Source organism: Elaeis guineensis, chromosome 7 (genome assembly GCF_000442705.2).
Source record: "Elaeis guineensis isolate ETL-2024a chromosome 7, EG11, whole genome shotgun sequence".
Classification (NCBI taxonomy): domain Eukaryota; kingdom Viridiplantae; phylum Streptophyta; class Magnoliopsida; order Arecales; family Arecaceae; genus Elaeis; species Elaeis guineensis.
In genome coordinates, this window is record NC_025999.2 from 99780614 (window position 1) to 99805039 (window position 24426).

Genomic DNA, 24426 nt, shown 5'->3' on the forward strand with positions numbered 1-24426 from the left:
TTAGTCATGTCGGGTCCCTTATTCTAAACTATTTAAAGGGTCCAAGTTTGATCTATTTGAATAATAGTTTGAAGATATTTTTGAAAAAAAAAATGAACATAATTTTTAATTTGTGGAAAGAAATTTTTTAATATCTTACATGGATTTTTTTAATAAAATATGAGAAAGTTATTTCTATGAAAAGCTACTTTTCCATCTTATTTTTTTGAAATCTGTGACCAAATGTGAATTAATTTTTCATTTTCTACAGGCCTTTTTTTTTTTTTTGTTGTTGTTTTCCTATGAACAAAATGAGTCTCAGTAACTGAAGGGCTTTGGTCTTGCAATGTTGCGAGTCCGTTCAGTTTTGCAAGTAGATGACTCCTCTTACAGCTTTTTAGGGTGTTTGGTTGACAGAAGTTGGAGTTGGGAATGGTAATAGGAATGTATAATTTTCATTTAAACCGTTTAATTGGAAGGAGTTTTATTTTGATTAACCAAATATTCTCTTAAGATATTGCTCAAATAGTATCACAGCTATTAGAAAAGTGTGTTTGAAACATTAAGATTTGAGCTCAAAAATAGCTCCGGAAAATCTGGTTTGATACAAAGGGGCTGGCTGGAAGCCCCGAATTCTTGAAGTGGTTTCAGCTAATCAGCTCCCTCCCTATGAATGTGAATCCAAGCCAATTGGTAGTATTTTTCTCTTGATTGAGCCCTTCAACTCCATTTGGACCAAGCAGCAAAGTAAGTTGTTTAAGACCGAACTGAGTAATAGACAACCAAACAGGCATCAATCAGGCTGACTGCGCTCGAGCAAATAGCTCAGTAATAACGTTCCCTACCCGGATGCTTTTGGATGTTGGACCTATTCGGTATGCAGTCTATAATAATGGGACCCGCTTCCCTGCTTTAAAGCGGGAGAAAAGCGCATGGGCATACGCGCCGGCCATACGATTCTGTCCTGGAGGGGGCCGGTGACGCTCGTGGTACAGGTTTCGCATCGCATTCTTAACAAAATGCTCTGGAATACAAGTCGTAGTTTTACCATGTGCCCTGTCCGCACTTCTAACCGCTGTTGGAAGACTATGAAGGTAGAACGAGGAATGTGAGTCACGATGAAAGCCAGGCAGGAATAAAGTCTAGGTGCAAAGTAGATTGCCCCTTTTTTTTTTATCCTGTATTGTTATATTCCTCATCATCTCCTACAAAGTTTTTCTTTAACGGCTCAGTCCTCTCCCTTTTTTTTTCCTTGCAATTGCCATGATTCTATTTTAATGCAGTGACTGAAAATGTAACAGAGATATTTTAGCAAAAAGTCTCTAATAATTTATCAAAAGGATTGATTCTCATTAACACCTTTTTTTTTTTTTTTTTTTATGGTAAAGGTACAGGTTCTCATTAACTCATTAACGGAGAGAGAGAGAGAGTGAGAGACAAAGTCGAATCACCGCCGTTCAGATAGACCTCGCCCTATCATAGCAGCTCTGCCAGCTTTCCTGAATCCAACCTGTCATTACAATTAAACAAGAGGGAGAATCTAGCGACCAGACAGGCTTCTATATAAACGCTGCTCATCTCCCTCACTTACTCGAGCTTTCTTCTTCAGTTCTCCTCCGCACTTTTTCTCATCCTCTTCCTCAGGCTATAGTATTTGATCCACCATACCATATATCTTCATTCCTATATTTATAATTTCAATGTCTGGAGACGCCTTGATTTTAAGTCAGGTGGTGGGGGATGTGGTGGACCCATTCCCTAGGACCGTATCCCTAAAGATTTTCTATAGTAATAGGCCACTTTTGAATGGTGCAGAGCAAAAACCCTCTGCCATAGTTAATAAACCTCGGGTTGACATTGGAGGAGAAGATCTCCGGACATTCTATACGCTCGTAAGTTATAATTCCATTCGTTTATTGTCTAAACGGCTCACGAAAACCATGCTCTCTCTCTCTCTCTCTCATGCTTCTTGTCGCTGGCTTGGCCTCTTCTCTGTTAAAGGTGATGGTGGACCCGGATGCACCAAACCCAAGCAACCCGACGTTAAGAGAATACTTGCACTGGTGAGCTCTGACTGGGGCTTATTGGTCGTCTGAATTATTATTCTTACTTTTGATTTTTCTTACTCTTAACGTAAAATGGCATGGCGCACACACTTTTGTATGGTGCTAAGTAGTTTCAGCTCTGGTTTTGCAGGTTGGTTACTGACATCCCTGGATCAACCGATACAAATTTCGGTAAGCGTTTTCTTTTTTTCTTTTCTCTTAGTTTGGTTTAGAAGTAGTAGGGCCATCAGATAATCCGATCTTCATCTTAGAATCTGTACGGCTCGAGGGGAAAAAAAAAAGGCCATAATCACTCATACATAATGCCATATACGAGGGGATGAGATATGTTTGCATGGCAAGGCAGAGGGCGGATGATGCGCACTTGCATGATACATGGCTGCTTCTTATCATCGGACACGGCTTTGGTGCATAACATATCTTTATATCTCTATGTAAGCACCACGCAACCCAGTTTTATATGAGGAATTATCAGTTGGACCTGGTCCAAAGTGATAATCTGATGCTCGGTATGAAGGAAACGGGATTAAATATACGGTAACACGTGTTGTTAAGGAGAGAGAGAGAGTATTAAATGCACGATAAAACGTTTATCAAGGAGGGAAAATAAAGGAAAAAGGATTAAATAATCTATGATCTAATGTGAATCAGATCCAACCAATAATTATTAATTGATCATTTTGTACACACATACACGCTTGCGAGCTATAACTTCTTTTTTTTTTTTCCCTCCCTCTCTTTCTTTTCTTCCTTCTTGCTTCCTCCTCCTCTTTCCTTTTCATTTTCCTTTCTTCCATGTCTGTGTGCACGCGCGTGAGCGAGCAGGAAGGTGGATGTACATCCTGGTCGTTTCATTTACTGAGAGGAAAAAGAAAGAAAGAACAAAAACGACAACATGCAAATGGGCTTGCTAGAGTTAAAACTAGAAAGGGAGCCCCATTAACCTACCAGGGAACTTCTTGGCAACGTCTCAAGACGACAAAGGCCATTTGGCCCCGTAAGGTTACCCTAAACGGCTCGTTTTATACTAGAAAATAAAGGCAACTGTCTTCTTAGAACATGGAATTGCTGGTGGTGGCTTTCAGGGAGGGAGATAATAAGTTATGAGACCCCAGAACCGGTGTTAGGGATCCACCGGATGGTGTTCGTGCTGTTCCACCAGTTAGGCAGAGAGACGGTATTTGCTCCTCCAATGCGGCACAACTTCAACACCAGAGCTTTTGCTCACCAACACCATCTTGGCCTGCCGGTTGCCGCTGCATACTTCAACTGCCAGCGGGAGAGGGGTTCCAGCAGCAGAAGATTCAGAAGAGAACATTGATGTCAAATAAAGCTATATCCTGCCACGGAACTGCAAACACTAGCTATTTTTAAATAGATATCGAGTCAGTGTCTCCAACTATTTTATCTTACCTTGTATATTTTGTAAATAATGAACATGTCAACGCCCATACACCCAAACATCACCAATTCAGCAAGGGAAGAAAAATACCGGGCATCCCGAACTGAAATACAAGAATGCATAACTATATATAAGCGAAAGTAAGGTGAAATATCCAGATCATCCAGAAAAAAACTCACAAGATATGTTGAGGCATGCACTAATAATCTACATTACAAATTGAGGCGAATCCAGCAAAAATCCATGATAAATTCCAATAAAGCCGAACAGCTTGGTTTTCTGATGTGAAAGGATCAAAAAGCAAATTTCACATGATGAACGCATTATTGCACAATTACATGACCAACTAAATGAGTGAGCACCTCTTTAAACTAGCCTTGGCGGCATTCCTGAAAAAAATAACGTCGTTATAAATAAACAAAAAACCGTCCTCCTAGGATGGGTGACAGCCGGGATTATAATCACATTGGTCAATGGCACATCGGTTGCCAAAAGAGAAGGCAGGAATCTGCTTCCGATGTCCCGCAATAGCTGATTACATGCAGTGTGTTCAAAAGGGCGAGAGCATGTCAAAATGCTTTTATGCTGCATTCACCTGACAGATCACAAGAATAACCAGAGAAAGAAGTTTGCATATGCCATTGGCTTAACATCTGGGTGCGGCTGCAAAGTTTGACATAAGGGTCATCAGTATACGTATAAGAAGTGATATTACATAGAATTGAACAAGTTTGCACAGATGCATATGTTTAAAAAAGAAAAACATTTGAATGGCTGTGGTAGTAGAATACCAATTTACCAAATACAAATTTTAAAGTTCTCATTAATTGAATTCGCAGAATCTCAAAGAAGATGACCAGCTAAAACATTAATACAGACATAACCAATCAATTAAACCCTCCCAAGAAGATAAGAACTGCAAGTACTAGATTGCCAGACTTTTGGTCTTCAGCATGCTAGGAAGCTCAATAACAAGAAAAAAGGAGAAAAAAAATTAAAAAAAGGATTTTAATGGTCATAGGAAAACTTCTTAGCAAGAACCGGTCATTTCTAACACATTCATGGAAGCATCAATTCTCTAATAACACTCATTAGGCAACATGTTATGCTTATTTCTAGCGGATGATGTTTTAGTGAAGGACTGTAGACGGATGGAAAAGTATAACCATGCAATAAATTCCATTTTGGTGTGCAAAGTTTGATGTACAGCATTTTTTTTTTTTTTTTTTGATTTAAAGCATAGTAAAAGCTTAGGTTCCTGAAGTTTTCAATCTGGTAAAATCCTCAGAGATATGTGTTTTCTTGCACAGCATACAAAAAACTTAAACCATCTTTCAAGTAATATTCCTTCATCCTCCTCTATCCAGAGACATAATCTTCTACCTTGACAGTTCCAGTTCTACTAAATTTAGGGGGTCTTACCTCCCTATGAAGAACTCTTCCAACTGCAGCCCATGTCACAGTCTCTTCGAGCCATACAACTGTATAAAGCTTCGAAAACCCAAATCTTATAAATCAACCACTTAATTGTGTCTGGATGATGACTTCACTTATGGTTATCGCCCTAAATTCCTACTCTTTCACCAACGTCCTCACTAGCGCACCCTATTTCTCCTTATTACTCTACCAAACACCTTACCAAACCTAGTTCCAAAATATCTACTTCCCTAAAATAAGAGAGTGAGAAGTTAATTAAAGATTAGCATCAAAGTAGGCAAACAAATAAAATTAATTGGGCACTGGCGAAACATAGTGGGAAAGACAAACAGGTTGCTGAAAGTGCATTTTCATTGAGAGAAGGCTCTTAAATTTTTGTAAAATCTTAACTCCATGCAGCATAACCAGTAAAAGATGTAATAGAGTTAATTACATGACTCTTCAACAGTGGAAGATTTTGAGATTAACCAATAAACAGTTCCAAAAGGCAAACACATGATATTGGCATGTATAATTACTCATGACAATTTCCAAAATTATTTAAATTACAAAATTCATAAAAATTGCGAGAATTTTTTATTATAACTTTCACAAGAATAAATAAGAATGATGAGAGGATGCCCAAACTGAAATTGTTAGCCGAGGACACAACAACTGCTGTATCACTCATAGAGAACTCTCCCTACAAGCATGCAAGACATCTTATCATGATATCATAATCAAGCAACAGAATAAATTTAATAACTAAAATTTCAACTTAAATTTAAATGAGATAGGAACTTTCAGAGTCTCATATATACACGTCATGAGATATCCATTTGACAACTTGAACAGGCCACACAATACAGCATAGGAACCATGCGAAAAACCAGATATTTTCAATTGGTTAGATGCCCATTCCATGTATGTGTGTGTTTGTCTATCCATCTGAACTTTTTAACATCAAGCATGTAAGATTATCATATTTAGCATGTAGCAAGATGAATTGGGCTTAAACATGCCCATTGAATATCTTTCAAAGCTTCCTTGAACTTCTCCGTAGCAAGATATGCTGCACCCCATCTATAATAACCTTGTCAAAGAAATTGTCAAGGTATGCATTTGAGAGGGCCATACATATGTATATTGAAAATAGAACTTTATGACTTCCTTACTTTGAAATATTTAGGTTCGCGTTCCATTGCTTTTGCTGCATCCTGCACAACACTACCATGTTCCTCAAGTTTGGTGAGTGCAAATGCATGATTTGCCCAATATACTGCATTGATACCATTTAGTTCGATACTTGATTATACAGATATATGGCTTGGAAGAACTTGTTGGCTGAATGGAGGGTCAAGATTGATCATAACATAACGCCATTAATAATGCTGGTAAAACACCCTTCCAACATCAATCAAAAGAAATACATGCACAGGGTATGTTGATATTTCCAATATCTAGAATTATATGTAGGTAGCAACAAATAAACACCACCTCTAGTAAGACCATATATCTTTTTTCTCTTTGTGCAATAGTCTTCTTTGTGTAATGGTCCCCACTACACAACTACAGCAACCCTCAATCTGGAAATCTTTTATTTAATACCCAGACTTTCTTTACTTTCATTTAATAACCACCAACTAATGGCATAAAAGTTTTAGCTCAATGAACAACTTCTGTGAAACATCATACCTATGGTCAATTTATATTTTTCATTTCCCTCACCAAAGATTATGAAATTTTTTTCATAAGTCACATGCTTGAGTATAGTTTTACACATATGATATTAAAACATGACCATTTCTCAAGTTTGATAGACATCTCTGATCCTAGCATACATGGAGAAATATATTGGCAAGTCACTTTAGATATTCTAGGCAGTTCATGTTAGACCCATGGGGACGAGGAAAAGTGTTCATAGCTTGAACACACAGACATGCATCATGTACACACACCACACAAGTGCACACGTGCACCAGCCCATCCACCTGCATACATGCACATACACACACATATACAATTACAAATTGAAATTTAGAAGAGGTGCTAGCATTATAGGCAAATGATGTAAATAAGATGATATCTAAATTCCAAATCCACTAAAAAGCCTTTAATATAACAACAAAATGAAGGCTCACAATTACCTTTAAATGCTTCGATCATTAACTAAGAGATTGATTTCTTCTGCTAGTTCAAGATTTGAATTGCACTTTCAAACATACTGAATCATCTGGGATTATGCTACTTCTAGAACTCCAATTATCAAATAACAAGTTTCATAGCAAAAATTAACCTGTCAGAATATATTGGTGAAAAAAAAGTAAATCAGAAAAATCCCAAGTATGCTTACAACAGGAAATGCATAAGTCACTGAAACTTAATAAAAGATGCATGTAATGAAGAAGGACACCTGAAATTCTTGAGAGATAGAATAGCCCACACAAAAATCATTATGAAGATTGTTGAAGACATTGTTAATCTTGATACATTGATTCCCATAAGAAGATGATGTTAAATAGCAGGATCAGGATGCTGTGTGCTTTACTTATTCCCAGCGAATTATGCTAAAAGCAAACTCTAGAATGACTCCTATCATTGTAGGATGAAGAACTAATAGTGATAAGCAGGGGCTTGGTAGACGATATCCTGAGAGAGCTTGTCAAAATGATTTATGCTTATTGCGATCAACCAGCAGTGCCTAACAGCTAAATGGACCTAAGATATACAAGGAAGCTGGAAATACTCATCTTGATACTTGGACTATTGATATTGAGTAGAAAATATGATGACGAAGTGGGGTGATATTAGCCATTTTATACAATCCAGTAATGCAGCACAAAAGGTTAATGGGACCTATCACGAGCTTGGTTAATACCATGAAAGAAGTAAAAGTAGTGGTGGATGGATCCCTACTGTACAGCTGAGAAATAGAATAGAAAGTGAACGATCAAAAAGCAAAAGAAATAAGATTACTACTGCACAAAAGCAAATAGCACTCAGCAAAAAAAAAAAAAAAAAAAGCTCAAAGAATAGAGGTTAGCTACTGAAAGTATTGAACTGGGAGTTACATAGAGGCAGAGCTCTCAAAGGAATTAGACTTTGAAAGCTTTAGAAATGTTTGCCTAAAACAATGTAGAATATTATAAAATTATAAAGATATACTATTTTGATTTCTACATTCCAAACAACAGCAGCAGCAGCAACAGAAGTTACTTGATATGAGATCGAGTGAGGCATTAGGAATAGACTGTAAGACCGCGACCATGTTCCTGGAGCAGCTAAGCATCATTGGTGGAAGATTTGGCTTTCCAAATAGGTTTTGCCCTTTAGACCCCAAATATTTCAACTTGCTATGATGTTTATTTTTGGGCACTGGAGAAATAACATCACATTGACACATCAATTAGCCAGCAAGTCGTATTTAGACCATTCAAGGTCAACCTTATTAAGACTAAAACAGTGCAAGCAATTGAACTTTTTCCCAGACAACAACGATTAATGTTAGCCTCAACTTCCCCTTGACTATTTGTGCACAAAATAATACTTATAAGATGCACAAAAAAAAAGGGGCTGGGATTAAGATCCCTGGCAGATTTTTAGATATTTCTGGCTGGTGCATGGGCAGATTACATGTTATTAATTTCTGCAAAAGAATCTGTATAGCTTAGGATAAAAAAGCTGCAAATTGTTGAAAGAATCAGAGAAATTGACCACTAAAAGCAGGGTTAGGGTTATTCGTTTAGTGCCCACCTACCAAGCACAACCCTTATTCAAGATCAGATTACAAAGGTGACTTCAGTTATCAAGAAAACAAGCTAAATCAATTGCATGTGAAGATACTGCACCACGTTCCCTCTTTTTAACCTTCTCTCCAGAATTCTCAATAGACCAAAAGAAACAAGTATCAAGAACTTTAGAGTCACAAATTCTAACTCAGCAACACGGAACAAATAACAATCGAACATTCGTCTAATATATCATGAATCTTCGTACGTAGAGGATCCATCCCCCAAACTATAGAAAAAATATATAGATTTTTTGTAGTTATATTATCCAAATATAAAAATTATATGATATAATAAAAATAAAAATAGAGGAAGGGGGCGCATATATAATTATCAGAATTAAAGTATCTTGATCTCATCAGAATTATTTAATAAGTATATTCAATTTTTCTATTCTTAAAATAAAATTTTTTGATAATTTATTTTAGTGAGCATTTTTTTTAAAAAAATAATCAAATTATGATAAACTTGATTCTAAAAAAAATTATTTAATAAATATATTCAATTTTTCTATCCTTCAAAAAAAATTTCTTATCAATTTATGTTAATGAGTATTTTTTTAAAAAAATTAATCAATTCATGCTAATATTTAAAAAAAAATTATTTAATAAGCACATTCAATTTTCCTTCCCTCTAAAAAAAAAATTCTCTTGGTAATTTATGTTAATGTGCATTTTTTTAAAAAAATTAAATCAATTTATACTAAGATGGTATAGCATTTATCTTGTCAGATTTTTTTCATCAAATAAATTCAAATAAAAGGCATAGCAATATATATTCATTGTAATTTCTGCATGATACAAATATGAGAATGCCAACGCAAAACAATTATAAATATCAAGAACATGCAATCACCTGCATACAATATTTATGCTGCCAGTCCCCGCATATATTTTTTATGGGGTCTCTTAGGCATCATGAGGGCGGATGGGGTTTTATGCGTGGCACACGCATAAACCGTTCCATGCGAACGACCCCCTAAATAACCCTGCCTCCTCTTTCAATTCTTTCACTCCGCCACCTACCCCAAATCCATCCCTGACCCCTGTCCCACCCTCGAAGTCCCTCACCGCTCTGCAACCACTCATCGGATCCACACCCGATGATCCTCCCTTATTGGATGTCGGTCTCCTCTTTCGACCATTTCCACTCCGCACCTTCGACAAAACCCCCTCCCCCCAGCTCCTGCTCCACCCCTGAAGCCCCTCACCACTCTGCAACCACCCATCAGATCTGCACCCGACACTTCACCCTCATCGGATCCCATCGGTATTGATCAATTTCGCCGACCGAGGACGTGCACCGAGGAGCCTAAAGCCAACTGATGTTGAGGAAGCTTGTCGTCAGCAAGATGCAATGACGCTGGCTCACTAATAGGTTCTCCACTTCTGGTACCTTCTATCATCCCGTCCCTCTTTCCCTTCCACCGATCTTGGATTCAACACCCCCGCTCTCATTTTTTTTCTTCTCCTTATCCCCATCTTCATTTTCTACCAGACTTCTCCATTGCCATTCCTATCTCCATAACCATAATCCTAGCCCTAGCTCGAACCTCGATGCTAATCCTAATCCTCCCAACCGCCATCCACATCAAAATCCTAACCCTAATTTGGACCCTACTCATCCCAACTCTAACCCTTCGACGTCCCGACATTCATCTTAAAAACCTAACACCAACCGTAACCTAAGCCCTAACCCATCACCATCACCACCCCTGTGGACCAAACCCTAATCCTTACCTACACCAACCGTCAACCTACCGACCACCATCACAATTTCTCTAACCTGGACCCTCACTACCCATCGTGCTCTCCCTCCTCCATTGTTCCCCCTCCACGAGCCAAACCCTAACCCTAACCCTAACCCAGACTCTCTGATGTTGACCCTGATCAGAAATCCAGTCCTGACCCTAAGCTCAGACTGAACCCTATTGGAAAACTCAGGCTTAACCAAACATTACCCTAACTCAGGCTCCCTGAAGCTGACCTTGATCAAGGACCCAACCCTGACCCTAAGCCCACACCAAACCCTATTCGAAAACCTAAGCTCAACCCAACCATTACCCTAAGCCCAAACTACCTGATGCTGACTGTGATCATGGACCCAACCCTGACCCTAAGCCTAGATCGAACCTTGTTGGAAAACCTAGGTTGAACCCAACCATCTAGGCTAACCTAACCCGAAAAACTGACTCAAAAATTCTAACCCGAATCTACCCAATCAAATATCCAACAACCTATCACCCGATAGTCCAAAACATATTAGGTCGATTAATCAAAATTGGATCCTTTAGCCCGAACCCATTAGTTCAATTAATAAAACCCAAACTAGCCTGTCCGAATCTAAAATCCGAAACTAATTCCTTTGGATCCAAACCTAGAAACCCCCCCAAAATGAAAACCGAAGGGATCGGGGGGCTGAAATTCAGTAACCGTTTCGACCCCTATTCTCCTCTCTCTTTTCTTCAATGCCACCATAGATGCCTACTAAAGCATCATCCATGGTGATCTTTGGAAACTGGAGGCTATCGCACGTAGTAACCTTCCCAAATTGCATTCAACAGTGGTCTCGCATCCACATTGATCATAATAACCCTATCTTCTATATGATGCAGCACGGGAAGAAGAAGGCTGCCAAAGGATGCAGCAACCTCCCATAGCTCTGATAGTGAAAGTGCTAATAAACCACACCTCGATTTGGACCGAACCTCTCCTTGTTTAGATGATGCACCATGGGGAATGGATGGTTGCGGCACACCTACAGCAAGCACCCCATACAGTCTAAAGAGTCCAAAGCAGAGAAAATAATGCAAACAAAATTTCACCTATAGTGAAAGAACTCACCTAAAAATCTTGTCTTCCACCTACACATACTACCCAATACTAAGAGGGGGATATTTATAACCCCACCCTCCTTCACCGGCTGTCCTCCATAGTATAGTATCTTCTGCTTCTCTGATTGAGCAGTCCCCTCCATCAATCTTATCCAATATTTTCAGACCATCATTCCTCCTGAATCAGTCAGTAGATAAGGGCACTGGACTATTCTTGCCACGGCCCGGCCTAGGCCCACCGGGCTTGAGGCTAAACGGACTGTGCCTGGTATGGCGCGATTAGCACAACACCTCAGCCTGACATGGACCTAGGCCCGATTGGTGGCGGGCCGTGCTTGGCACGGCCCGTTGGCTCACAGGCCTTCTTTTAAAAAAAATTACAAATGGGCCATGCCTGGCACGACCCATTTGAGGTTGTTACGGGCCGAGGCTGGCACGGCCCGACCTAGGCCCGTTTCAGCCCATAATGGTCAAAAACGATCAAAAATGATTATTTTTTAATTTTTTTACCTTTTTACCCCTCTCATCAGCCACAAAATAGCTATTTTGAGGGGTATTTTAGGAAAAAAATTTATGAATTTCTACAAATAGCCTCCTCTCCCATTCTCACCATACCAAATCTACTCTTTTTTTTCTCTGCTACTACTATTTCTATCTTCTAGTAATATTGCAAGTGTTCTAGTAATTTAATTTTTAGTTTGTATTTAGCAAGTGTTTAAGTACTACACAAAAGGAGGTCCTTATTGAAGAGCACAAGAGGAGGTCCTTGTCGAGGAGTATAAGAAAAAGCTCACAAATCTCGATACTGCCTCTACTCAATTCCTCCACCTCTAGTTAGTTTTTATTTTTTAATTCATAAATCTAAAAATGGCATCTTATGATGAGAACCATTTTGACGTTCCTCCTATTTTTGAGGGAGAGGAAATTAATCCCGTTGCTCCTACTCCTGTTGAAACTACTCAAGGTCAAACCTCTTTTCGGACTAGTGCAATTTGGGAGGATTTTGAAAGAGTTCTTATTAACGGAGTTTGAAAAGTAAAATATAAAAAATATATTAAATTTTATAGTTATACCAGTAGTGGAAGAATTGGCTATTTGAAGAGATATCAAGAGAGTTATAGAATAAGTGACTCTTATATCCAAAATACCCTCTACTTTAAATTTTGAAGAATATGAGTCTTTTAATTTTGAAGAATATATTCAATTAACTCTACAGCCTGCTTACAAAAGACCTAGTAGATATACTTTTAGAAGGATAGCTATGACAAATTTTTTAGCAATGAAATAAAATTTAATTAAAACCCTCTCTACTTTAAATTCAAAAGTTTCATTAACTTCTGATATTTGGTCAGCATCGGTAAGTAGTAATTATTTTATTTCTATTACTGCTCCTTATATTGATAATGACTGAAATTTAAATAAATATTTTTTTATTTTTTATATTTTTGATTTTTTATATTCTGAACAACAAATTTTAAATAGTATTTACTAAACGTCATGTTCATTTGAAATTAATGATAATTTATGTCTATTACTTTTGACAATGCATTTAATAATAATTCTGCTATTACATTATTGAAGGACTCATTGTATCCCATTTTAAATAATCAGTTATTGCATATTACATATGCATATCATATCTTAAATCTTTCTGTACAAGCTGACATGGACATGGTCCAAAATATAATTTCAAAAATTAAAAATATAATTTTTTTATTCATGCTTCAACAGTAAGACTTCAAAAATTTAAGCAACTGTGTGTAGATCATGGTAAACATTTTAAAAAATTTAAACTTGATGTAATGACTCGTTGGAATTCAACATATACCATGATACATGATGCATGTCCATATAGATACTTATTAAATACATATATAATGATCGTGGATTAGGTTTTGTATTGACTGAAACTGATTGGACTAAAGATAAAATTTTAAAAAAAAATTTGGTTACTTTTTATAATGCTATTAATATTTTTTTTGATATTTATTATCTAACTTCATGTTCATTTTTACAACAAGTATTTGATATTAGTAAAAAATTTATAGAATATAAACTTGATAATGTTTTAATATCTATTATTGGACAAATAGAATCTAAATGGAATGAATATTAGAACAAAGTATGTTCTATGCATAATTTAGCTACTGTATTTGATCCATGAATTAAATTGAGTGGCATGCTAATTTTACTTGATGCATATTATGAAAACATGATACTGGATCTTGAACCCGTTAAAACTGAGATAACAAAATTTTTTTATGATATTTATGCATTATATGATGAAAAAATTATGGATCTAGAGTACTAGCACAAAGCTCTATCACTTCTTCTAGTAGTTCTCATTCATCATCCATTTTTAATTTTATTGCATATAGAAGACAGACACATACTTCAAGTTCATCTGCATCTTTTTCATCTACTTTAAGTAGTGAACTAGAATTTTATTTACGAAATGATCTTCATTCTACATATGATAAAAATCAAATAGATAATCTCTAGATGTATTAGCTTGGTGGAGAAGTATTAAAAATCAATATCTTATTTTGTCTGCCATTGCACGTGATATTTTAGCTGTGTTGATGTCCATAGTAGCATCGATATTCACTTTTAGTGCAAGTCCGTATGTTTTTGACGAAAAGAGAAGTCGGATGACCAGCGAGAAGATAGAGATGCTGCTCTGCTTCAAAGATTGGTTGGATGCGGACGTGAGGCTTCAAGATAAAGATGGACATTCTACTGCATCCTCTGATCAAGATGATACAAACGAGATCGATAATTAGTAAAATTTTTATCAAGCTAGCACAGAAGAGCAGAGAGCAGAGAGAGGGTCTCAAAGGAGTTCAGTAAGAACAGAGACAAGTTAGTATGATTGTATCTTTTTTATTAATTATATTAAATTTTTTAATTATTGAGGTGAGTCACCTCTATAATTCTATTTCTTTTCTCTTCCTCTTTATTGTACTCTGGAGGTCAGGTCTAGCCCCCCTTCCTTCTTGTATCATTTTGATATTTATTAATAAACTGGTAGGGATCCATGTCAAATCTCCCACCTAACAAGATAGCTTCATATTTAAATCTCTAGTCCCCAATCTTTTTTTAATTTATTTATGTATATTTTTTTAAAATTTTAAAAAATTCCTAAACGTAAGGCACGATCGATTTCAAGGGGCGGGCCAGGGCTAGCATATGGGCCATGCCGTGCCTGGCCCATGGATCGTGCCGGCCCAGGCCCTTATGGGCCGTGTCAGGCCTGGGCTGCAGGTCAGAAAACCCAAGCCCAGCTCGGCCCCCCTCTTGTGTGCCATGCCAATCACGACATGTCACGGCACTGAAGTCAATGGGCCATGCCTGATACGATCCATCTGGTGTAGAGTTGAGCCGTGGGCGGCCCGGCCCGGCCCGTCACTCATCTCTATTAGCCGGCCTGTCACTCATCTCTATTAGTCAAGGAAAGACTATTTGAGGATTACTTCTATCAATCAAATCCCATCCTGTAATGAATGTCCATGGAAGACTGTCGCCAAGCAAACACGTACAAAGCACGTGTCTATTTTCCTTTTTTTGTGCTAGATAAATGGATGTAAGATCACTTTTTTATTATTTTTTATGTAAGCAGCCCCACGGCAAAATGGGCTGCCTGCATCATTAATTGGAGGACACGTCACATCTCAGATTATGGATACATGGTTTCATAGATTTACGACGCTTGTCGCTTCGGGAGAGTATTAGTTTCTCCTTTAATTCCAAAATCCCAATGACCTTTGGACACTCCAAATATTCCCCATCAACACCAGATAAACCATCATGAGCATTCAATGGATATTCGCAAGTCGTGAACTAGATTCTAAGATCGTCTGCAAGCATTAGATAATTCCAAATTTTTAATTCTGAATTTCTGAGAATTTCTGATATCTAACAGAAACTCATCAGTTCTTTTATACAGGATGCTTTGCCGGCCAAGCATCCATCAGTTCCGAAGCCATGTGTTCTGTGCACAATGCTAGCACAAGTTAGAAGTGGTATCAGATGATGATTTGCCCAATGACACCATCTACTTGAGAGATGAATAGTGGCTCAACACCACCAGCTTAACAAATAGTCTGACGGCTTGCTTTCCCTCACTATGAGCCCACGGTCGGGCACCCCTTCAGTTTCACAGCAAAAGCCAAGAAGAAGCAAGTTAAACTAAAAAACTGGACTGCCTAAGCACCTGTAATGCAAGAACAATCAGAAATTCAAAGACAATCTAGCAGACCTAAGAAATAAACCAGCTGCACACCTCACTCATCAACTCCAATCACGCAATAATGATATATCCTCCCTTTTTTCTTTTCGTATATAAGGATATATACGTCAAAGGTTATATAACTGTGGCTGGTCTGAAAATGCAATACAAGAAACACATTCAGAAAGCCCGAGCTTAGGTTCATGACAAACTATTGCCATTAAAACCTCCAGGATTCTCTAATCCAACAAACATCACAACATGTCTATCCAAAACAATTCCCTTGCACCACTCATTGTTGCATACACTTTCTGCTATCACAAATAAAAACAGAACATTGCAATAAAGCTTCAAAAAAGTGAGCCCATTACATGCCACAATCAGAAAACCAGAAGCAACAATGGCTAGCTAGAGAGACCAAGGATTGCTGAACCAAAAGCCAAATCCAAGTCATACAACTCATGTCAAACGACTGATCTGCATGACCATACAGCAGGTGGAACGCACCCTCTATTAGTGCTCCTGCTGCTCCCGTCTACACAAGAAAGCCTGCATCAACGATGTCTCCAATCCCGAGTTATTAGTAATTAGTCAATTATATAATTATATAAATGCAGGCATAACAATATAACAATCACCGGTCAGGAGAACCATGGCAAAGCAATTCACTGAGCCGTGCAATTGGTTGAAAAAAATAGAAAGCTGATCTTACAAGGACAAAATGCAATAAGAACAACACCTGCCACAACACTGGATTAAACTATTAGGGTTGAGAACAAGCGGCACTTTCTAAATGTGTACAGCGTCCATTATAACATGCCTTGCATGATACTGTTGGTTTCATATCACCCAGGTTGTTAGCATAGCCGGTAGCGCTTTGAACCGATAGCTGAGGAAGTGCGGGGACCTCGTGTGGAGTATATATCAGGTACAAAGGCAGCATGATCGGATGCAGGATAGTGCAAGTTTCTTTGCCAGTGGAGCCCTGAAGCTGTGGGTGGAGAAGGAATCTCTGGCACTGTCCATGGAATCTCAGGCACCTGGCCCAAGCAATTGCCAGCATCCAGCTCTTCATCAGCAGAACGGCAAAGTGGCGACCCTTCAGAACTTCCAAGCTTAGCACTGTCAGCCTGTCAAAGAACATCAAAGCAATAAAAGAAGTATATCTATTTCAAATGACAGAATATTGTGAAGCAGCAGGTTTGGATTTTCTTTTTGCTACATGATATATGTCCTCTTTTAAGGACCAAATGACATGTTATATGTTCTGGCAGAGACAACTTTCATCCAGGGACAACTTTCATCCATTACCTTCCAAAACAACAGTCAGTGTAATATGAATTGCAACTTGACACACTACGGTCAAAATCGAACCAGTGACTGACATGGAAGGTATTGTTCTACTCTGGCATTTCTAGATGAGTCTGATGTCTCAGACAGAACACGATCATGTGATTACCGAGGTTATCAGCAAAAGGTTTGCATGGAAGTTCAGGCTAAGGAGCTAGTTAGATATAGTGGTTCTTTGCATGCTCAGCCTGGAAGAAGACTGATTAGACAAGAAGAGTGAACACATACTGCAAGAAGATAATGCTCTAGATGTAAACAAATACTATGACAAAACTTTGTATATTCTCACATGAAACAGCATATTCATGGACACTTACCTTAGAAGAACCATGCTCCATGAACCCGAAGTCTTGGCTAAAATCTGTGAATCCAAAGAGTTCATCCAAAGACCAATGAGGTATATTTCCAGGCATGGTCACACCAGAGAATGACATCTTGCTTGCTGCCAAACCTTCATCCTTGCCTACTTGGCTGGAAAACACTTCATTAGTTTCACTGGACAGTGACATAGAATGACTTCTTTTTGGCAATGATTTAGTGGGCCATTCCACAGTTTTTCCTGAAGAATTCAATTGCTCATTAGCAAATGAGGCGAGTGGCTCAGTGGGTTCTAGGCCTACTTGCACCCCTGTTACTAGAAATCTTTGATGGGCAGAAACATGAGGATTTGCAGTGTGTATAGCAACATCACATTTCCGACAAAGTAAGGCACGGTCTTCTAAGCAGAAGAAATAACCAGAAGCTTCCTGAAAGAGGAAAAGTTCAGAATCAATAAGTAGAGATACCCATTTGTTTTTTTAGGAACATTCAGACAGGTCAGTAAGGTAGGTATGAATATTGCACTTATGTAACTTGCTTCACTGGTAATCCAAAACACAGCATTTGAGAGACAACTTCCACCAGGAGGAAAGTAAATTTTAGCTGGTAACAAACAAGACCAGCAAAGTTAAACTTGAATTTAAGCTAAACCAAAACCATACACGATGATCAGTACATGAAACAATGTGGGAAATAAAATAAGGCAACTAGCAAGAGACAAATACAATAAAGAAATGCAGCATAAGGGGAAATACTGATATTTCCCATAGGGATTTCCATTATTGATCATATTACATAAAACCCTCAGTATTGATGGCTTACATAGTATCCATCAAATGAGTAGACTGCGGTAATAACCTTCCATAATTTTGATTGTACAATCAATAAGCTGAGTGTTTGATTTTATTCAATGGAGAGTGTCATATTTCATTAACATTTATGAGATCTGATATCAAATGTAGGCCTAAACTTAACACCATGCAATTCAGTTCGCTACTTCCTTTCTTTCTTTCTTTGGTCTTCTCTTCAGCTTTTCTTTTTCTGCCATTCTTGATTTTCTTCCTCTGCTTTTATCTTCTTTTCTTTGGTACATTACTTTTATATTCATATGATTCACTGTAACAGAGAACATTTTTGAAAGTTTCTTCTTTATTGTTCTCTTCAAATTTAAACTTACTCAAATTTAGAGTCGTTGTTGAATCAGGTTTTGATTTTAGCCTACAGTTTCATCACCTGTTGATAAGTTATGCAGGAATCAATAATGCTGGAGATGTTATGGCTGCTTGTCAAAAACCACCTCTTATTTTAATACAGTGAATGATTTAAGGAAAAAGAGTAGATGCAATGTAAAGGTCCTTCCATGTGTCAGCTGGTCCTGGATCAAGTTAAGGCCCCAATATAATGGATTTTTTTTTTTAATTTTTTATTTTATGACATACCAACTGAAATCAATAAGTTTATACAGCAGTGGGTATTCGCTGATAAAATGCAGGTTCAGTATTGCATGTTATCAAGTGTTGTCCTGCTTCGACATTTAAAATCTCCTGTTAATCAATTTTTTTTTTTTTTTGGCAGTATATCACTTAGAACAGGGTTAACAGCAGACCTGTCAATTACATTAGGACCAGGGGGGAAGGAAACAAAAAAAATCGAATTGCTTAACATAATCAAATGGTAGATTTTAAAAAGATCGGAGCAAAGTTGAAGTTTTTGATCTGTATCAACCAAGTGAAGAGTGATGTGAAGTATAATATTTGAAGCTAAGCTGATGGAAAAGATCATAACATGCTACTAGAATAATATTCTTTAGATCTGTGATAATAATTTAGAAACCACAAAAGTGTATTTTTAGTAATAACATGGTTCAACATTAATTTGAAAGATCCAAACATTAAACATGATTAAGTTCTTCTTCTTGTCTCTCAATTATTAAAAGCATCTAGCATTGCCTGCAACTTTAGGAGAGGTCTGCCTCTTTAAAACTGGTGGACTTCCCGTGCCAGGAGTAAATCACTCTGTGAGCTGCGGGAAGGAAAAGAAAGACCTGAAACAGTCTCCAGATCACATTGTTGGTGCTTGTAGGGGTCATCATAATAAACCTTAACAGAAATACCAACAGATGTTTCAGAAGACAGTTGCCTCTTGCCCCTTGTATTAACTTGTACAGCCGCAACTTAACCAGCACCGTATTCTCTACGACATGAACATCCTTAAGGTGGAGAATGCTACAATTTTGAGGTTCTGAACAACCATATTCTAGTAGTTTTTCTTCAATTTTGTCAAGAAAACCTATTGTCAACCAACAAATCATCGGGTTTTTGCATCCACATTTTGACTCCTCAGGATGGTTCAGGAGCATTTAGTCAGATGTACCACACTTTTTTTTTCTTTCTTTTTTTCTTGTGGGATAGTTTTTTTTGTGGGGGGGGGGGTTTGCAAGGGGCTGTGGGACATGAAAGGTGACTCTCTGTGGGTGGATAGGCAGGTGGCGTTTAACAGACCAGCCATGAGGCTAAGTATGGTTATTCTCATAACAAAATGCACTAACACAGATTATTCACCCTCAGTGGTTGTGGTAGAATATTTAACAGTTCACTTCTCTTACTGGGAGATACCTTCCCATGGTTGTCAATTGTTCAGCAGGCTGATTCACTACAAAAGGCCCCAAAAGACATGGAAGCTAAGGAAAGATGTAGCAGTGAGGTCATGAAACAGACAATAGGTTCCTGATCCCATTCCATGCTCCCCTAACTTCATTGGACGTGACCTATCACATGTTGACCCCAACAAAACCAGTGAGGAAAATCCTGCCCATCTAATTTATCTATCACATGCCCAGCATCTCCCCTTGTATTGGGGACATCATAAGATCCATCAAATTTCAATTGAACCAGCTGTCTGCCAGGGTTCCCACATAAAGCTTGTCAAAAAGGATTTGTTCAGCTGATTGGATGAAGCACTGAGAGCCATCTCATTTACCTCATGAAACTCTTCCTTGTTGAAATCAACATAACCAAAATGGCTTTGGGGCCCGTATTCTCTCTAAGATTAGATTATTCATAGACTTCTAGGGTTCTCATGGTATATATACCACAAGCACTATTTTCACACAGATATTGCCCCCCCCCCTCCTCTTTTTCCTTTGTAGAGTTTCCAAATTATTTTGAAATCAATTAATACCAAATAAATTATTAGTTTCTACCAAGGTTTGCCATTTTGGAACTAAACCCATATCAATACTATGCTGGTACACTGTTAGTATACTCGTACCAAGTCCAATACCAGTCCGATATGGTACGCCCAGTACAAGGTAGTATACACCAGTATGGTGAGCCTTGGGTACTATAATATTCTTTCAATTTCACTGGTATTGCTGCACCATATTCTAAACACACCAACAGCTAATCTCCATGTCCAAGTGTTCAGTTCTCTTCTTGCCATGTGTTATGAGTTGAACTCTAAACTGTGAGTATAAAAAAGTTTTGTTTTGTCAAAATAACTAAACCAATAAATACTCTAATTTCCCCATTAGCTTATTTCAGAATTTCCGATCTTTATTAGCAACCAAGAATGATAGTTAGAGTTTTGTAGTTTTTAGTTATGAGTCAAGGTTTAAGTACTGCAGCATGGGGATGTACAAGTATGGTATGTAACACAGTACACCCCACCTTCCCAAGATAGGGTGGTGTAGCATGATAATATTGCAGCACGATTAATTTCTATACCTTAGTTATGGCTGCCCATGCATAATATGCATTGGTTCAATGAAAAAAAAAAAAAGAGTGGACAATAAAATGTTATATGTTGTAAGCAAAATTTCATCATCTATTTTTTCTTTCCAATTATGAATGCACTGAATACTTGTAAAGGTATCTGACAAAGTATTACAACTCAAGAGATGTTGGTATTTTCCATTCCAAGCTTCAAAGATGCATGGTCCAAGAAGAGCATCAAATCATTTCAACAAAAAAATATAGTTAATGAATTTTTAAGAACTTATATTTGAGTGCAAATGAATTGATTAGCTTTAACTATTAGGCTAGGAGAGTGATCGAAAGAAGATTTTGGATTTCCAAACTTTACTAGGTGGCACAAACTATTTAGAAATTCACTAGAATCCCTAACACTGTAATTGTTATTAGTACGCAGCTACACAATTGAAGAATTCTCCTTTAGTAGCTCGACTATGTGCAGTTTTCGGTATCCTTAAATGTCCAAAAGATAAAAGCAGGTTCTGTATAAAATTAATGATCATAAATGGGTTAATCCATATGATGATACTAGATGGCTTAACTCTCCATCTGATATGAGATCCAAAAAATCATTACCGTGCACTGCAAGGAGAATCAGTTTTCATGGAAAGTGAGAAAGATTACAGATTGCTAACCTAACATCAAAACCAACAACACTGTCATGGTTCGCATTACATGAATTGAATTCCTGGAATTGATCTGATTATTTTGTAACAATTAATGATCGAACAAACCACAACAGGGCATGAGATGCAAGCAAAGGTGGATTGCTATTTAGACTCAAGCCGGTGTAAAGCAGAAAGAATATATTCCCAATTGCATTCTCATGTCACCATGATGCCCTTCAGAGCCAATTTACCAAACAGCTATGAAGAATAGAGATCTATTTCATCAGCAAGATGGCACACTCATACATATATGTGTCTTAGGACATCTAACAAACTGCCAGTTGAAGGTTCCCCTCTGAAATTTGATAAAATATGCATATTTGCAAAGGCGAAACTAAAGGTCAAGAACCTGCAGTATCTACGTCAAGCTAGACTGGAGGTGTGAAAATATAAGGCTTCAAGTGGATGACTTTGACTCCGACCTGTTTCAAAAATGACCAACCTCTGCCCCGCACTAGCTTGGGTCTATTTCATGAAAAATTGGACAGAGCCAGAGAGAACAACAACCAACAAACTCTTTTTCAAGAAGAAAAGCCAAAGCCCAAGAAAACCTGAGCGATCAATACGCATTTTCATGAAAGGAATACGAGGATGGTAAAACTAGGAGCGATCAACTATCAATCACTCGTCTTCCTCATGGTGATTACAGTCAATTACTTACTTCAGTTCGAAAAACATCAACTAATTCCCTTTTTTTTGGAAGAAGAACATCGATTAATTCTAAAAATCTCTTTCTTCCCATTACAGTACATCGAAAATAGGAAATTAACCAAAGAAGGGGAAAGGGGGGAGAATTACCAGAAAATAGTGTTAGAAGTATAACAGAAAATCAGGCAACATTAGCATAACAGCTGAAGAAATCGGGGACCAATTTCATAGGTAAACCGCTAACAAAATCAGAAGGAAACCAGCAAAATTAGATAAAAAGGAAGGGAGAGGTTTGGGAGGGAGATGAAACCTGGCAGATGTCACACTTGGGGACGCGAGGAGAAGAGCCGCCGGAGAGAAGGGGCACCCTCTGGTGCTTACCGGCGAGCTTGTTGGCCGCGTGCACCTTCTCGTCGCACGACCAGCACAGCGCCGCCTCGTCCGCGCAGCATAGCACCGTCGCCTCCGCCACCTCGCAAGCATTACACTGTATCTTCATCCTTCCCTCCCCTTCGATTCCAATCGGTCGATCAATAATATCTCTACTTCAACAGATCGAACCCTAATTTCGCCGTCAGAGAGAGAGAGGAATTGCTCCGTCGTAAAGAGCCGGGTTCAACTTTAGCTTTGCTCCTGGCTTTTCGCCATGCTTTAACTTTTTAAGGCGGGGTGGTGGGCAGCATGGTAATGGTATTTTCCCGTAATTCCGCTGCGAGGCAGGAGGTTCTGACTGACACGTGGCCGTTCGTCCGTACGGACACTTTCTCTTACGTCACGTGACGCCACGACCCCCCGATATGGCGGTTGGAAATATCGCTAGTACTGCTGTTCCTTCTGGCATCCTCCGAGACACCGGAGCCAAGATGTTCCAAATGATCTCATTGAGAGATTTTAGTAACTAATCAGCGTGGACGGTCCAGATTCATGAGTCGACAGTCGCTTACCTTGTTCCTCGGCGTCGCACAACTTGGACATGGCAACCCGCACCAGCGCCTGCAACGGTGGCGGTAGGAAAATAGCACTAACGTTGACGTGTCTCTACGATAACAAGGCACGTCGCGCGGGCCCCATATCATAAAGGCAAGGGGAGACTGGTGTTGCCTGTTCGGCAGACCGCAGCTTTAGGCTGTGAACACACCAGTGGGCGGGGCGTCAACAACGTGGACCGAGGAGAATCGGAGCACGCCTCGACTGGCGAAAGATCTTCCCAAGTGTCCGCCGTCTAACTGCTCGACGTCCACGTCAGTGCTTCTTACCACCGTTCCGTGGACGTCGCTGGTCCACCATAGCGTGCGCATATTCGGCCATCTGGAGCAGGGAGTACCGATTGGATGGTCCAGATTCGCGGTTCAGCGAATGCCTGGGGCCATTAATTAGTATTTTTATCTTAAGCATGACTGATATAATATGCCGTTATTGTTACTTGCGGTATCAGCTAAATGCGTTCGGACGTCACTCCTTACGCTTTTCTCATCGTGACGTCCTCTTGATCTTTCCCAGAAAACGGAGCAGGAAACATCAATTTGGCAGTTTAACACGGCCCGGACAGATTTTGTCACCCATGACGAGACAGTCGCATCTCAAACCAGCTAGAAGGGAGACTCTAGCTTCAGGATGTCCGCATATAAATTATTGTGCTGAACCGGGTTAATTAAGCTCGCAATAGTGCTAATAGAAGTTAAACTTGATCTCAAAGTTCTTGCATAGAACTAATTTCAAATCAAGCTTGATTAAGATCAGCACAATTACATCCTAATGTTACGAATGCCAAAATATTTGATGAACAATTAGATGATAAATGATCAAATTTGATGGACTCTGAGTTAGAAAAGAACTTGTTGGCTACATTGTATAATGTGAGGTTAGAATTGAAATTGGATCGAATATAGATGGATATCAGTATATTTATATTTATATTTATTTTAAATAGATACGGATGCAAATCGAATATGGTAAATATGAATATAAATATAAATAT

The 24426-nt window shown here is 38.4% G+C and overlaps 2 protein-coding genes across 2 annotated transcripts; one reads left to right on the top strand and one right to left on the bottom strand.

Annotated features, from left to right (window-relative positions):
• Positions 1 to 1679: 1679 nt before the first annotated feature.
• LOC105048148 (protein FLOWERING LOCUS T 1-like) lies at positions 1680 to 3366 on the top strand. The gene is made up of 4 exons (XM_073261031.1): positions 1680 to 1870; positions 1956 to 2042; positions 2176 to 2216; positions 3131 to 3366. Exons 1-4 carry the CDS (start codon positions 1680 to 1682, stop codon positions 3364 to 3366), a joined length of 555 nt encoding a protein of 184 aa, XP_073117132.1.
• Positions 3367 to 16353: 12987 nt separating this feature from the next.
• On the bottom strand, positions 16354 to 23082 carry LOC105048088 (B-box zinc finger protein 22). The gene is made up of 3 exons (XM_010927276.4): positions 22759 to 23082; positions 17380 to 17808; positions 16354 to 16842 (listed from the first exon to the last, which is right to left on the bottom strand). Exons 1-3 carry the CDS (start codon positions 22945 to 22947, stop codon positions 16570 to 16572), a joined length of 891 nt encoding a protein of 296 aa, XP_010925578.1. The 5' UTR covers positions 22948 to 23082; the 3' UTR covers positions 16354 to 16569.
• Positions 23083 to 24426: the final 1344 nt, after the last annotated feature.